The 13,147-nt window shown below is 38.8% G+C and overlaps 1 protein-coding gene across 1 annotated transcript in view; it reads left to right on the top strand.

The window, feature by feature from the left end:
• TAFA4 (TAFA chemokine like family member 4) overlaps positions 1 to 7,238 on the top strand; it is a 174,744-nt gene extending 167,506 nt beyond the window's left edge. The window contains exon 6 of the mRNA XM_019469759.2: positions 5,891 to 7,238. Coding sequence (XP_019325304.1) covers positions 5,891 to 5,902 — 12 coding nt within the window. The 3' untranslated portion in view covers positions 5,903 to 7,238. The remainder of the gene's footprint in view (positions 1 to 5,890) is intronic.
• Positions 7,239 to 13,147: the final 5,909 nt, after the last annotated feature.

Below are 13,147 nucleotides of genomic sequence, written 5' to 3'. Positions count from 1 at the left end.
AAGTGCAAGGTGAAGCAGCAACTTATCTAGAAGTTCTAGCTAAGACAATGAAGGTGGCTACTCAAAACAGCCGATTTTCATTGTAGACCAAACAGCCTTCTAGTGAAAGAAGATGCCATCTAGAACTTTCATAGCTAGAGAGGAGAAGTCAATGCCTAGACAGGCTGACTGTCTTGTTAGGGGGCTAATGCAGCTGGTAACTTTAGGCTACAGACAGGGCTCATTTGCCATTCCAAAAACTCCTAGGGTCCTTAAAAATTAGGCTCAATCTACTCTGTCTGCTCTACAAGTGGAACAAAGCCTAGATGACAGTCCCTCAGTTTACAAGTTGGTTTACTGAATATTTAAAACCCATTATTGAGACCTCTTGCTTATAAAAAAGATTCCTTTCAGAACAATCTACCTCGTCACCCAAGAGCTCTGATGGAGATAGATAATGAGATTAATGTTGTTTTCATGCCTGCTAAAATGACTTCTTGATCCATGGGCTACAGAATGGATGTTATTTTGACTTTCATCAGGCTATAGCTGCCACAGGTAGTGATTCCTGTGATTGATCTGGGCATTCTAGATGCCATGAAGAACATTTCTCATTCCTGGAAAGAGGTCAGAATTAACAGGAATTTGGAAGAAGTTGCTTTTAACACACATGGACAGCTTTGGGGTATTCAAGTCTTCAGTGGAGGAAGTAACTGTGGATGTGGCAGAAACAGCAAAAGAATTAGAAATGGAGCCTGAAGATGGGACTGAATTGCTGCCATGTCATGAGAAATCTTAAGAGATGAAGACGTGCTTCTTATGGTGTAGCAAAGAAGGTAGTTTCTTGAGATGGAACCTACTCCTAATGAAGATGCTCTGAAGATTGTTGACCTAACAACAAAAGACTTAGAATATGACATCAACTTAGTTGAGAAAGGCAATGGCAGGGTTTTAGAGGATTGACTCCCATGTTGAAAGAAGTTTTGTGGGTAAAATGCTATCAAACAGCATGGCGTGCTCTAGAGAAAGCCTTCATGAAAGGAAGAGTCAGTCAATGTCACCCCAACCCTTAGCAACTGCCACCCTGATTAGTCAGTGCCATCAACACAGAGGCAAGGCCCTCCACGGTTAAAAAGATTATGACTGGCTGAAAGCTCAGATGATAGCATTTTTTAGCAATGAAGTATTTTTTTTTTTTTAATTTTTTTTATTTTATTTTTGGGACAGAGAGAGACAGAGCATGAACGGGGGAGGGTCAGAGAGAGAGGGAGACACAGAATCGGAAACAGGCTCCAGGCTCTGAGCCATCAGCCCACAGCCTGACGCGGGGCTCGAACTCACAGACCGCGAGATCGTGACCTGGCTGAAGTCGGACGCTTAACCGACTGCGCCACCCAGGCGCCCCAATGAAGTATTTTTAAACTAAGGCTGGTACATTGCTTTTTTAGACCAAATGTTGTACACTTAACAGACTACACTGTAGTGTAAACATAACTCTTACATGCACTAGGAAACCAAAAAATTAATTTGGCATGCTTTCTTGTGATACTCATTTTGTTGTGCTATTTGCTTTATGGCAATACTTGCTTTACTGGGGTGGTCTGGAGCCGAACCTGCTGTATCTCTGAGGTATGCCTGTGTATGCTTTTATATCCACAGCAGTGGACGTTCATGGAGTCCCTTGTTGGTGGACGAAAGAAGTTAGCATTCCCCATCATTTTTAATTAACTTCCAATCTATATAAACCCAAGTGTGCTTGCTAAGCAAACCCTGCCTTAAAATAATTCCACTATCCTTCCCCCCACCCTGGCCCTTTTCAGCCCCTTTTCCCCCTTCCCTTCCTGAATAAAAATGTTGGAGCTTCCAAGGAGCTAGCATATTAGATCCATCAATGATAAAAATGTCTTCTTATCCTATTTCTTGTGGACAAAGAAATAACATTTAGAAGATTATTCTTGTATTGATTCTTATATGTGAATATAAAACAAGACCATGAACACAAGCCAACTATGTTCCGGAAAAGAATGTGTCTAAGTAGTCTCTTGCTGGGGAGGCTCCCTCTCTATTTGTATGCAGTTAGAGCATTTGCAGGAAGCAGACCTTTAGGGGCATTTTGGCTCTGTCTGCTGGGAATATAAGTTTGCTCTAGCTAAAACCTCAACGGTAGTGACATTTCATTTGGAACTTCTAAAAGTTGTAGAAACACAATACAGTTCCCTAAGCCATAATGATACTTAGCTGCTTTTTTTTTTTTTTTTTTTAGTGATATGCCACTTGAGAATAATCTCAAAGTAGTAAAACTTTGTTTCCTTTATTAATCCAACTCATTGTGGCTTGAACTGCATAAAACATTTTATGTCTTTTATGGTTCTTATGAACACAGAGCAAATTCATTTGTGGAGGTGTGACTGGCTTCTGGGAAGAACTTGGTGCCCCGAGATTCTCTTTTTCTTAAAATAGATACTAACCTTACCCATAAGTGAGACAGCGGTCCTACAACGGTTGAGGGATTACAGTTCTAGGGGGGATATTAACTGTGTGACAAAATAGTTTTCATTTTCCTTAAACAATTCCTGTACACCAACATCAACACGTGGAAAGGCTAAAAAGTAAGATGATCTGCAGTAAGAGACCTATGTCAGAATTTTATTTTTCATTTAAATGCAAATATGAAGAGAGCAGTCAAGTTGAGAGATTAACAGATTTAGATGAAGATCAGAAAACGAGGGGGACAGTTTTCTAGGAAGCCATGCTGTCTGTTCCAGGTGTAAAAGGTTGGCAGTGAGTTTATTGTGCCTGGATAGCTCTTGGTGTTCGCAGAGAGCATTCACCTACTAGTTCTTGTGGAAAAATACAACTTTCACTGTCATTCTGCCTCAGTTTTCCTCGTCTTCATTTGGAATCGTTCGTGTTAAAGCTCCGAACAGTTGCACACAATGTTGTTTCAGCACGAAAGCCAGCCACTGTCCAGGGCTATTTGATGTTTGAAAATGGAAATAAATCGTACTGAATTTCAAGAAATTTTAGATGTTTAAGGTTTTATTTTTCCAACATCTAAGGGTAAAGAGCTATGCCTTTGGAGCAGTTCTCAACCGGGGGCAGTTTTTCCATTAAGGGTCATTTTTAGTTGCCACACGTTGTGGGAATGGGGGTTGTTCAGACATCTTGTAGGTAGAGGCCAGACAGGTTGTAAAAATCTTAAAATGCATAGGAGGGGTCCCCCATAGCAAAGAATTAACTGGATCCAAATGTATTTTTTTCCGGTAGCTCTTGGTAAGCATCCTACCTGATTCTCTTACTGCATTTACTTCTTCTAAGTTTGCATTCTCTGCATGCTTCTAGTATTTCATATTAGAAAAGGAGAGAGAAGAGTTAAATGAGGCTTTCTCGGCTATACCATCTCTTACCCTTAAGATCTAAGATGACCCGTTCTTATGGTATCTGCCTGAAAACACCCTGTGAATGGTACCTTTCTCTGTTTCTTAGGCTACCGCTATGAATCATCTTCATTCTCTTTTGCTGCATTATTATAATAATTATTTAATGGTAACAGTAGCTTCAGAAAACTCATCCTAGGGGGTCCTTGTACCCACTGTTTTGAGCCACACTCCTTGGATAGTCTGGTATAGTAAGTCTGGGATGGGGCAAACCATTCTTAAAAAGTGCTTCATCCGTTGATTGTCATTTAACCAGGCCCCACACCTGCTCTGTTTTTGCTGTAGTGCTGTTTTCTGTGTTTCCAGGGTAAATTCCTTGCCCAGGTTTCTCCTTGGTGAGAGACCATCAATGGATCCCCATGGGTAACAGAAAATAGAGTGTAAGCATCTTGAGGTCAACCCCTAAATGTGACTCCCCCAATAGACCATGTATTTCCGTACCCCCACTGCTACCTCATTCATCACTTCTCTTTTCTAAAATTCTAGTTGTCTTTTAAGTTCCAGCTGAGATGGTTCCTTTCCCCTGAGGTCTTGTCTTTCCTGATCTCTGTGGAGTAGAGCTAGTATTGGCATGTTAGCAGTGTGGTATCCACCAAATTTCAAAGTGACAATGAACCTTACATATGCAATTAGCAAAATGAAAAGTTTACAGGAAAATAAATGCTAAAGAATCCTGTCATTCAACTTTAGATTGGCTCCAAAATGAGCTGGGCATGGAAAGGAAGCTTCCTTAAATAAGATGCATTGAGAATTACATCCTCCATCTGTACTTAGATCCAGAAAGAGCTAATGTGGCAGTAGCCACCATTTCATGAGGTTAATCACAGGACAAGCACCGGGTCATGGCATTCACGGTTCACTCACTCTTCACTATAAATGAAGGGAGAGGATGCTACTTAAACATTTAACAGCCGAAGAAGCTCAGGCAGTGATACTCCTCCCCATCAGAAAAAGACCGGTATTCAAGATTAAGACTCTGGAGTAGTTCCTGAATCCTCACTTTCTCCATCCTTTGTCCTGTTGGCTTTGCCTTTCAGATCTTCTACCAAACTGATCCTCTTAAGTTGACAGTCCAGCCATGCACCCCTTGTCTCACTTTTGTACCTGAGGTGGAGAAAGGCCTTAGTTTTTCCCCCTAGGTAGTCAGGACTCCCTCTCATCACTCCAGATTCTCCTCATCTGACAATCCTCTAGAAATCTCAAGACTTCTACCCACCTGGCCTTAGTATCTTTTTTTTCCTCCCTAGCGTATATCACGTTCTGACATATCCTTTCTTTGTCTCTTCATCCATCCCTTTCTTCTAGAATAAGAATCACTAAGCTGTGGCCTGCAAGCCACATCCAGCCCTTGGCCTGTTTTCCTAAGGTCTGTGAGCTAAGAATGCTCTATACACTTTTAAATGGTTGGAAACAAAAGGAAAAAAAAAATTCGTAACATGAAAATTACATGAAATCCTAACTTCAGTGTCTACAGCTCAAATTTTATTGGGATAAAACAGTGCCCATTAGTTTACAATGCTGTCTTGTCTATGCCCCTTTTGTGCTATAAAGGCTGAGTTAAGTAGTTGTGACAATGACTATATGGCCTACCAAGGTGAATGTATTTACTATCTGGTCCTTTATAGAAAAAGTATGCTAGCCCTATTGTAGATAAACTCCATGAGGACAGGTTTTTGTTGTGTTTGCTCTAGTATTCCCAGCACAAACAAAAGAGCAGCTCTTTTGTAAAATGTATAAAATAAAGGCTTTATGTCAATTAACAGCAACTCTGAGGTTTGAATAAATAATTGATTGGGTCTAAAGACCAGGCAGGATGACTCTGTCATCAAGTAATATCTTTTTATGTTATAGGCAGGTTCACATCTTAAGCTTTTGGTTTTTTTTTCCCTCTAGCTTGTGTATGGATTAGCTAACCTGTAAAATACATTACCAAATAAAACTATAGAAACTGCTGATTTATTCTAAGTATTTAAAAGTAGAGAAAATAGTAAACTTCTTAATGAAGATCTGTTTGCAGTCATTATGGCAGTTTTCTAAAATAACCTATTTTTTAAAATAAAAGTTAACTACATTAAAAAGTAACAAAGGTAGCATTTTGATCTTGACATACATGGATCTTCACTGGCATTCATTTGAAAAAATTTAGTGCCTTCAAGAAAGCATCCTCAACATGCATGAGTTAACTTGATGGGCAATGAATGTACCTAATCTGATGGGGTTTTGATAACTCTAAAAAATACCAAGCTAAGGTACATAATGTCGTGTTGTGCAAGTCTTTGTGCATGTTTTCTTTGCAACCTGAAAGTAAGAAATGTAAAGGATTTGAACAGGTGATTTGGTGAGGTGGGTTACAAATAAAGGAACAATGTGCCAAACGGTGCACAAATGACATAGACAGGGACTTACGGGTCTGGTAGTAGAAGGGACCTTTTTTGGTGGGGCTGAGATACTGAATGCTCACTTACTTGTTTTAGGTAACACGGTAGCAAAGACAGATGTGCTTAACGTGGGAGGAGCAACAGGATGCAGAAGTCTCCTATTTGGATTACCATCCTGGCTGGTTTGTGGAAAATCGTCTTGGATTTCAGCAACATCACATTTGTATAAGTATGCTGTACGGAGTGTCATTCACTTAACTGTCCCAGCCCTCTCGGCTTCATGATTTTATTACATTGAATTATAGCCACGGGCTGCCACACAATTCACATCCTATCTGGATCCCAAGGACCAAACCTCCAAGAAACCCTGGAGGAACAAAGCAGAGACTTCAAAGTGGATCTTCACTGGGTCTTCTGTTTCTTTCTGCCTTCACAAAGGAGCGTGGACGGGTTCACAGGGTTCTTATTCCGGTCTTCTTTTGAACTTTTCCTTTAGTCCTTGCATTAAAGTGGTTTCAAAGGGGTCTAAGTATCAAAATGCTTTGGCAAAACATATTTGCAGGTGTAGATCAATGAAAACTCTGATTAGGGAAGAAAATTTATTTTCTAAATCTTAATGAATAGACTTGGTGGGGTTCTTGTGTGTGCATTTGTATTTTTGCTTTAGAGCGTTTAAATGTTTGCACTTTAAGTTCTGTTGTCAGGTTAGCAGAAATAAAATAACATTTTAACATCAGTACACCATTTTACTGAGTGCTAAGGAAGTGTATCAGCTCCAATATTTTATAACCAAAGCTTGATCATGACATATTCACAAAAGAAATAACACCTGTGGGGATTTTTATGGTTTAAGGTATAGTCATAGAAGTAAATTATTTAAAATCTGAAACAGTCTCTGTTTAGATCAAGGGTGATTTCTGAGATCCAGTTTATGTCACTTAAAATATTTTGTTAACCCTTAGAAGTCTTGAAATGTTTGATTTTTAGACTGTAAATGATTTATTCACTTAGCACTTTTCTCATTTGTTATTTTTTTAAATGTAAGTAAAATCTGAGTCATTTTCTCTTGGTTTAATGATTTTGCAGCAGACGTGTGTCTGCATAGTCTCAGATGCTGTCATGGAGAAATATATTACAGATGCAAAGTGACCCAGATTTTAAATGCATAATGTCATTGAAACACCTACTACTGTAATAACTGATAGATTTTATAAAAAAATGCAAAAAACATCCTTTCTGCACTATTAATTATCCTTGTCCTTTCACAGTCATTGGGGAAAACAGTACTATAACATTTATAGGGGCAACAAGTATGTCTATTTTAGTCTTGCAAAAAGAATGGAAATGGCTGACATGCACTTGTTGGCTAACTTTGAATTTGGACGCTTACCAGAATTATTACTGTCCTACAAGTAAAAAAGTCACTCTGCTGATGGCACATAAATTTTTGTGATTTTATTGCCTTAAATGCAAATGTGAAAAATCACTTAAAATTACATTTAATTGTGGGCGTGTCAACTGTATGGCAAACTTGAGACCTATACACGTAGCATTCAAGATCATTTAAAACCTAGGGAAATTTGACTAAGTGTATGGCCCCACATGATGTTTTAGGCATTCTCTGCTGCCTTTAGTATAGGACCCTCCACGGTAAGAACAGAGAGTTTAAAAAGTCAATTTTATGGCACATGAAAGAATGTGTCTTTTGCACACACATCTGATCTTGTCCACCAAATAAGATCAAGTACAAATGACACTGCTTCACCTTGAGATACATTTCTACTACTTTGGGGGGGGGAATAAATGGTCCATTAGGGAAAATGGTGGGTATTAGAGCTGCCATTCTCATCCATTATTGCTTCAAAGTGTACTTTTTATTGAGTTCAAAAGTTAGTCCTGAAATGAAGCCTACTTGGAGAAGCATTTTAATGTTATCAGCCCTATACCATTCCTGTAAGGAGGTGCATAAGATAGGTTTGCTTTGAATCCTAGAATACATAGAAAACTATTGATGGAGTTGTGAGAACATGATTAATGGCAGCATTAAGCCCTCTGATTGTGGCACTTGTGATCTCAACACCTGCAGACTTTCAATTCTTAGATCTAAAAACGTGAAGCTGCCCTGCAAGGTTGTAGACTTAGCCTTTGACTCTGCAAAGGCAGCAGCAACCTCCTAGATTTTATAGCTCTTCTTCAGATCCAGATGTGTGGCTCTGAAGTGTATGGACCTCAACTCTATACAGGTAGAACTCCATTCATAAGCTAAATTCAACAAACAGTTAAAGAACCTTCCCAAGACCCCCAAATCATCTACCCTTACACACACAAATCCATTTTTTCTTTTCAACTTGGCAGGTCTTTATGAATATTCCCATTGTATAGAATTTAAGACCCAATAAAATTAAACTTACCCACACTCACATAGTTACTACTAGAAATTTTATGAGAGCTTTTCAGATAACATACTAACCCTGTGTCCTAGGGTGTCAGGGACATGGGTGAGTCTTAGAATCTGGCTAGTAGCTGACCTAGTTTATCAGGGTCCAGCACCACACTGTTTGCCACAGTCTTATAATGTGCCAGTACACTGATGAAAAATCGTACTGCTGGCATTTTTGAATTGGGTGCAAGGAGATGGTCCTTTAAGCCTAAGAAGTCTCAGAACTCACTTCCTCCTATGGACACACCACATCTACAACTAAATATAGAGCAATTTCTACTGAAGAAGAACCAAAGGTTCATTGAACAGCTTTGGCATAAGCAATGACAGGGGGACCACATAAAGTAGGCTAGGACAGATGGATACATGGTAATGATGGGAACACCACCCCTGATGTGATGATCTGCACTAGGGAGGGCTATCACTGAGAGACCTGTACACACACTCACCTGCCCCAGGCACTGCCATTTAAAATGCAACTACACTGGAAGTGAAGGAAAGCCATTTACAACCCTACAGCATAAACCAGAGTGTGGGAACTCTGAGGTTTTAGGTGCCACCAGGCACTACTGTTTATGTAACCCCCTACCTTCATAGTACCCTGAGCCTGCACCACCCATTCCACCAAGGTGGCCTCAGTGTATGCTCTGGGCCTCCCCTGGCCTGTGCTCAAACCAGCCATCCTGCCAGGGCAGCCCTAGCACAGAACACCCAAGAACCCCCTCAGGCCTGCACCACTTGAGCCATCCTTCAAGGGTGGCCCCATCAAAGAGCCACCAGGCAGAGTGCCCACTTCTGCTTCAGTTCCAGCTATCCCTCCAGGGACATGCCCTGAGAAGCCCAGCCCATGGTTATAGTTCCAGCTGTCCTGCCAAGGTTGATCCAGTTTACAGCACCCTGGGACCTTGTGGTCCATGTCCACTCCAGCTGCAGTTATCCTGCCAGGGTGGCCCTGGTGCAGCACCACCTGGAGCCCTCCAGCCTGCACGTGATTCAGCTTAGACTGCGCAGTCAAAGCCACCAGGCACAGATAGCATCTACACTGGGGATGCTCCAATGCAAGGTGACTCTTTCAAGATTCGGAGAGAGAGGTGTTCTCCATAATAAGTGTTCACAGATACAAACACAGAAAGTTCAAAAAAAAATAATGAGACTGAGGAATACATTATAAGCCAAAGAACAATATAACCCCCACCCCCCAAAACTCTAATGAAACAGAGGTAATTTACCTGATAAAGAATTCAAAGTAATGGTCATAAAGATGCCCATTCAACACACAACTCCAGAGAAGAATGGAAGAACAGAGTGAAAGACTGTTAGTATAAGAACGTAACAAGTCACAAAGTTGAAGAACATAATAACTGATATGAAAAATATACTAGAGGGAATCAACTACAGATTAGATGATAAAGGTCAGTAATCTGGAAGAGAGAACATTGGAAATTACCCAGTCAGAAGACCTAAAAGAATTAAAAAATGAGACTAGTTGGACCTCTGGGACAACATCCAGCATATTAACATTTGCATTATATTGATCCCAGCAGAAGAATAGAGATAAAGGGACTAAAAACCTTTTTTTGAAGAAATAATGGGTGAAAAGTTCGCTAACCTGGGGAAGGAAACCAACATCTGGGTCCAGAAAGCAGTCTCAAAGAAGAACCCAAAGAGATCCAAACCAAAACATAATATAAAAGCAAAAGTTAAAGAGAAAACCTTAACACAGCAAGAGAAAAACAAATAGTTGCATATAAGGAAACCTTGTCAGACTATCAGCTGATTTTTCAGTGGAAACTTTGAGGCCAGAAAGAAGTGGCATACTACATTCAAAGTGCTGAAAGGGAAAACTTAAAACCAAGAATACTCCACCTGGTAAAATTATTATTCAGAATTTAAGGTGAGGTAAAGAGTTTCCCAGAGAACCAAACCAGCTTTACGACAAATGTTAAAGGGTCTTCTTTAAGCAGGAAAAGACTTCACTAGAAATTAGAAAATACATAAAAGAAAAAAATCTCAATGGTAAAATGAAATATATAGTAAACAGTATGTCAGTCCCTTGAAAAGTTAGTATAAAGGTTAAAAGACAAAAAGTTAAAACCAACTCTAACAATAAATAGTTAAGGGATATACAAAATAAAATGAAGTAAAATAAGACATCAAAGTAGAGAGATTAAAAATGTGGAGTATTGGGACACCTAGGTAGCTCAGTTGGTTAAGTGTCTGACTTTGGCTCAGGTCATGATCTTGCAGTTCATGAGTTCAAGCCTCACATCTGGCTCACTGCTGGCATTGCAGAGCCCACTTCAGATCCTCTGTCCTTGTCTGTCTCTGCCCCTCCCATGCTTGCAATCTCTCAAAAAAAAATGTGGGGTATTAAAATGAATTAGAACTTAAGCAACTACCAGCTTAAAATAGACTGCTACATATGTAAATCACTATCTATGTTCCTCATGATAGCCACAGGCCAAACACCTACAGTAGATATACAAAATATAAAGAGAAAGGAACCCAAACATAACACTAAAAAATACCGTCAGGGGCGCCTGGGTGGCTGAGTTGGTTGAGCATCCGACTTCTGCTCAGGTCATGATCTGACAGTTTGTGGGTTCGAGCCCCATGTCGGGCTCTGTGCTGACAGCTCAGAGCCTGGAGCCTGCTTCGGATTCTCTGTCCCTCTTTCTCCCTGCTCCTCCCCTGCTCATGCTCTGTCTCTCTCTCTCTCTCTCTCTCACAAGATAAAATAAAACATTAAAATTTTTTTTAAATACCATCAAATCCCAAGGGAAGAGATTGAAAGAAGAAAGGAAGAACTGCAAAAACAACCAGAAAACAACTAACAAAATATCAATAAGTATATACCTTTTAATAATTACTTTAAAATAAATGGGCTAAATGCTCCAATCAAAAGGCATGAAGTGGCAAAATGGATAAAATCAAAACAAAACCTATCAATATGCTGTCTACAAGAGACTCACTTCAGATTTACAGACATACACAGACTCAAAGTAAAAAGACGGATAAGGGATTCCAAGGAAAGGGAAATAGAAAGAAAGCTAGAGTAGCAATACTTCTATCAGACAAAGCAGAGTTTAAAACAAAAACCGTAACAAAAGACAAAGAAGGGCAATACATAATGATAAAGGAGTCAAACCAAGAAAAGGATATAACATTTATATATTTATGTACCCAACATAATACATATTTTAAATATAAAAAGCAAATGTTAACAGACATAAAGGGAGAAATTGAGAGTAATAAAGGAATAGTAAGGGACTTTAACACTCCACTTACTTCGATGTAGAGATCATCTAGACAGAATCAATAAGGAAACATTGGCCTTCATTGATACTTTAGATCAGATGGACTTAATAGATATATATAGAACATTCCATCCCCAAACAGCAGAAGACACATTCTATTCGAGTGCATATGGACATTCTCCAGGACAGAGTGCATATTACACCACAAAACAACTCTCAATGAATTTAAGATTTAAAAAAAGGTCACTTATTCTAATCACTTTTTTAGTTTCTATGAAACTAGAAATCAATTACAACAAGAAAAAGTGGGGAAAACGCACAAACACATGGACACTAATATGTTATTAAACAACCAAAAGGTCAATGAAGAAATCAAAGAGGAAATTAAAAAATAACTTGACACAACTAAAAATGGAAACACGGCTTTCTTAAGTGTATGGGATACAGCATAAGCAATTCTAAGAGAGAAGTTCATAGTGATGCAGGTGTACCTCAACAAACAAGAAAAATCCCAAATAAACAATCTAACTTTATACCTAAAAGAACTAGAAAAAGAGGAAACAAAAGCCTAAGTTAGTAGAAGGAAGGAAATAATAAAGATCAAAATGAGAATAAGTGAAAGAGACCAAAAACATACTAAGAAAAGATCAACAGACCAAATGGGTTCTTTGAAAAGATATACAAAATGAATAAACCTCTAGCCAGACTAATCAAGAGGAAAAAAAAAAAGGTTGAGGGCCAAGATATTTCAGAAATGAAAGAGAAGTCGCAACTACCACCACAGATAAAAAGAGTGAAAGAGATTACTACAATTTTTTGCCATAAACTGAAAAACCTAGAAGAAATAGACAAATTCCTTGAAACATACAACTTTCCAAGACTGAATCATGAAAACTCTCTGAACAGATTGATTACAGGTAATGAAATTGAATTAGTAATTTAAGAACTCCTCAAAACCAAATGTCCACTACCAGTTGAGTTCTACCAAATATTTAAAGCCATTCAATTAGCAATTTAAGAACTTGCTAAAACCCAAAGTCTAGTACAGTTGAGTTCTACCAAATATTTAAAGAAGACTTAATATCTATCGTCATTTTTTTCAAAAATTTGAGAGAAAAGAATGTTTCCAAATTCATGTAATGAGGCCAGCATTTCCTGATACCAAATCCAGACAATGACACTCCGAGAAAAGAAAATCACAGACCAAAATCCCTGATGAACAAAGATGGAAAAATCCTCAACATAATATTAAACAAACTGAATTCGAAATGCACTGACAGGATGATACACCATAATCAAGTGGGATTTATTCCAGTGATGCAAGAATGATTCAATGTGTGAAAATCAATTAGCATGATACACCACATTAATGAAGCAAAGGATACCAATCAATTGATCATCTAAAAAGCGTTTAACAGAATTCAACAAAGCAGGTAAGGAAGAAATTTGGCTCAATAATAAAGGTCATATGTGAAAATTGACAGCTAACATCATACTTAATGGTAAAAAGCTGAAGCTTTTCTCTAGGATCAGGAACAAGAAAAGCATATCCACTCTTGCCATTTTTATTCAATATATAATTAGAAGTTTTTGCCATGGAAATAAGAAAAAGGAAGCACCCAAATCAGAAAGAAAGTAGTAAAGGTGTCTGCAGAT

The sequence above is a fragment of the Panthera pardus genome, unplaced genomic scaffold (genome assembly GCF_024362965.1).
Source record: "Panthera pardus isolate Hobbes unplaced genomic scaffold, ASM2436296v1 HiC_scaffold_8, whole genome shotgun sequence".
In the NCBI taxonomy this organism is placed as follows: domain Eukaryota; kingdom Metazoa; phylum Chordata; class Mammalia; order Carnivora; family Felidae; genus Panthera; species Panthera pardus.
The sequence above is the reverse complement of the archived record's forward strand: the minus strand, read 5'-3'. Positions and strand labels throughout refer to the sequence as shown.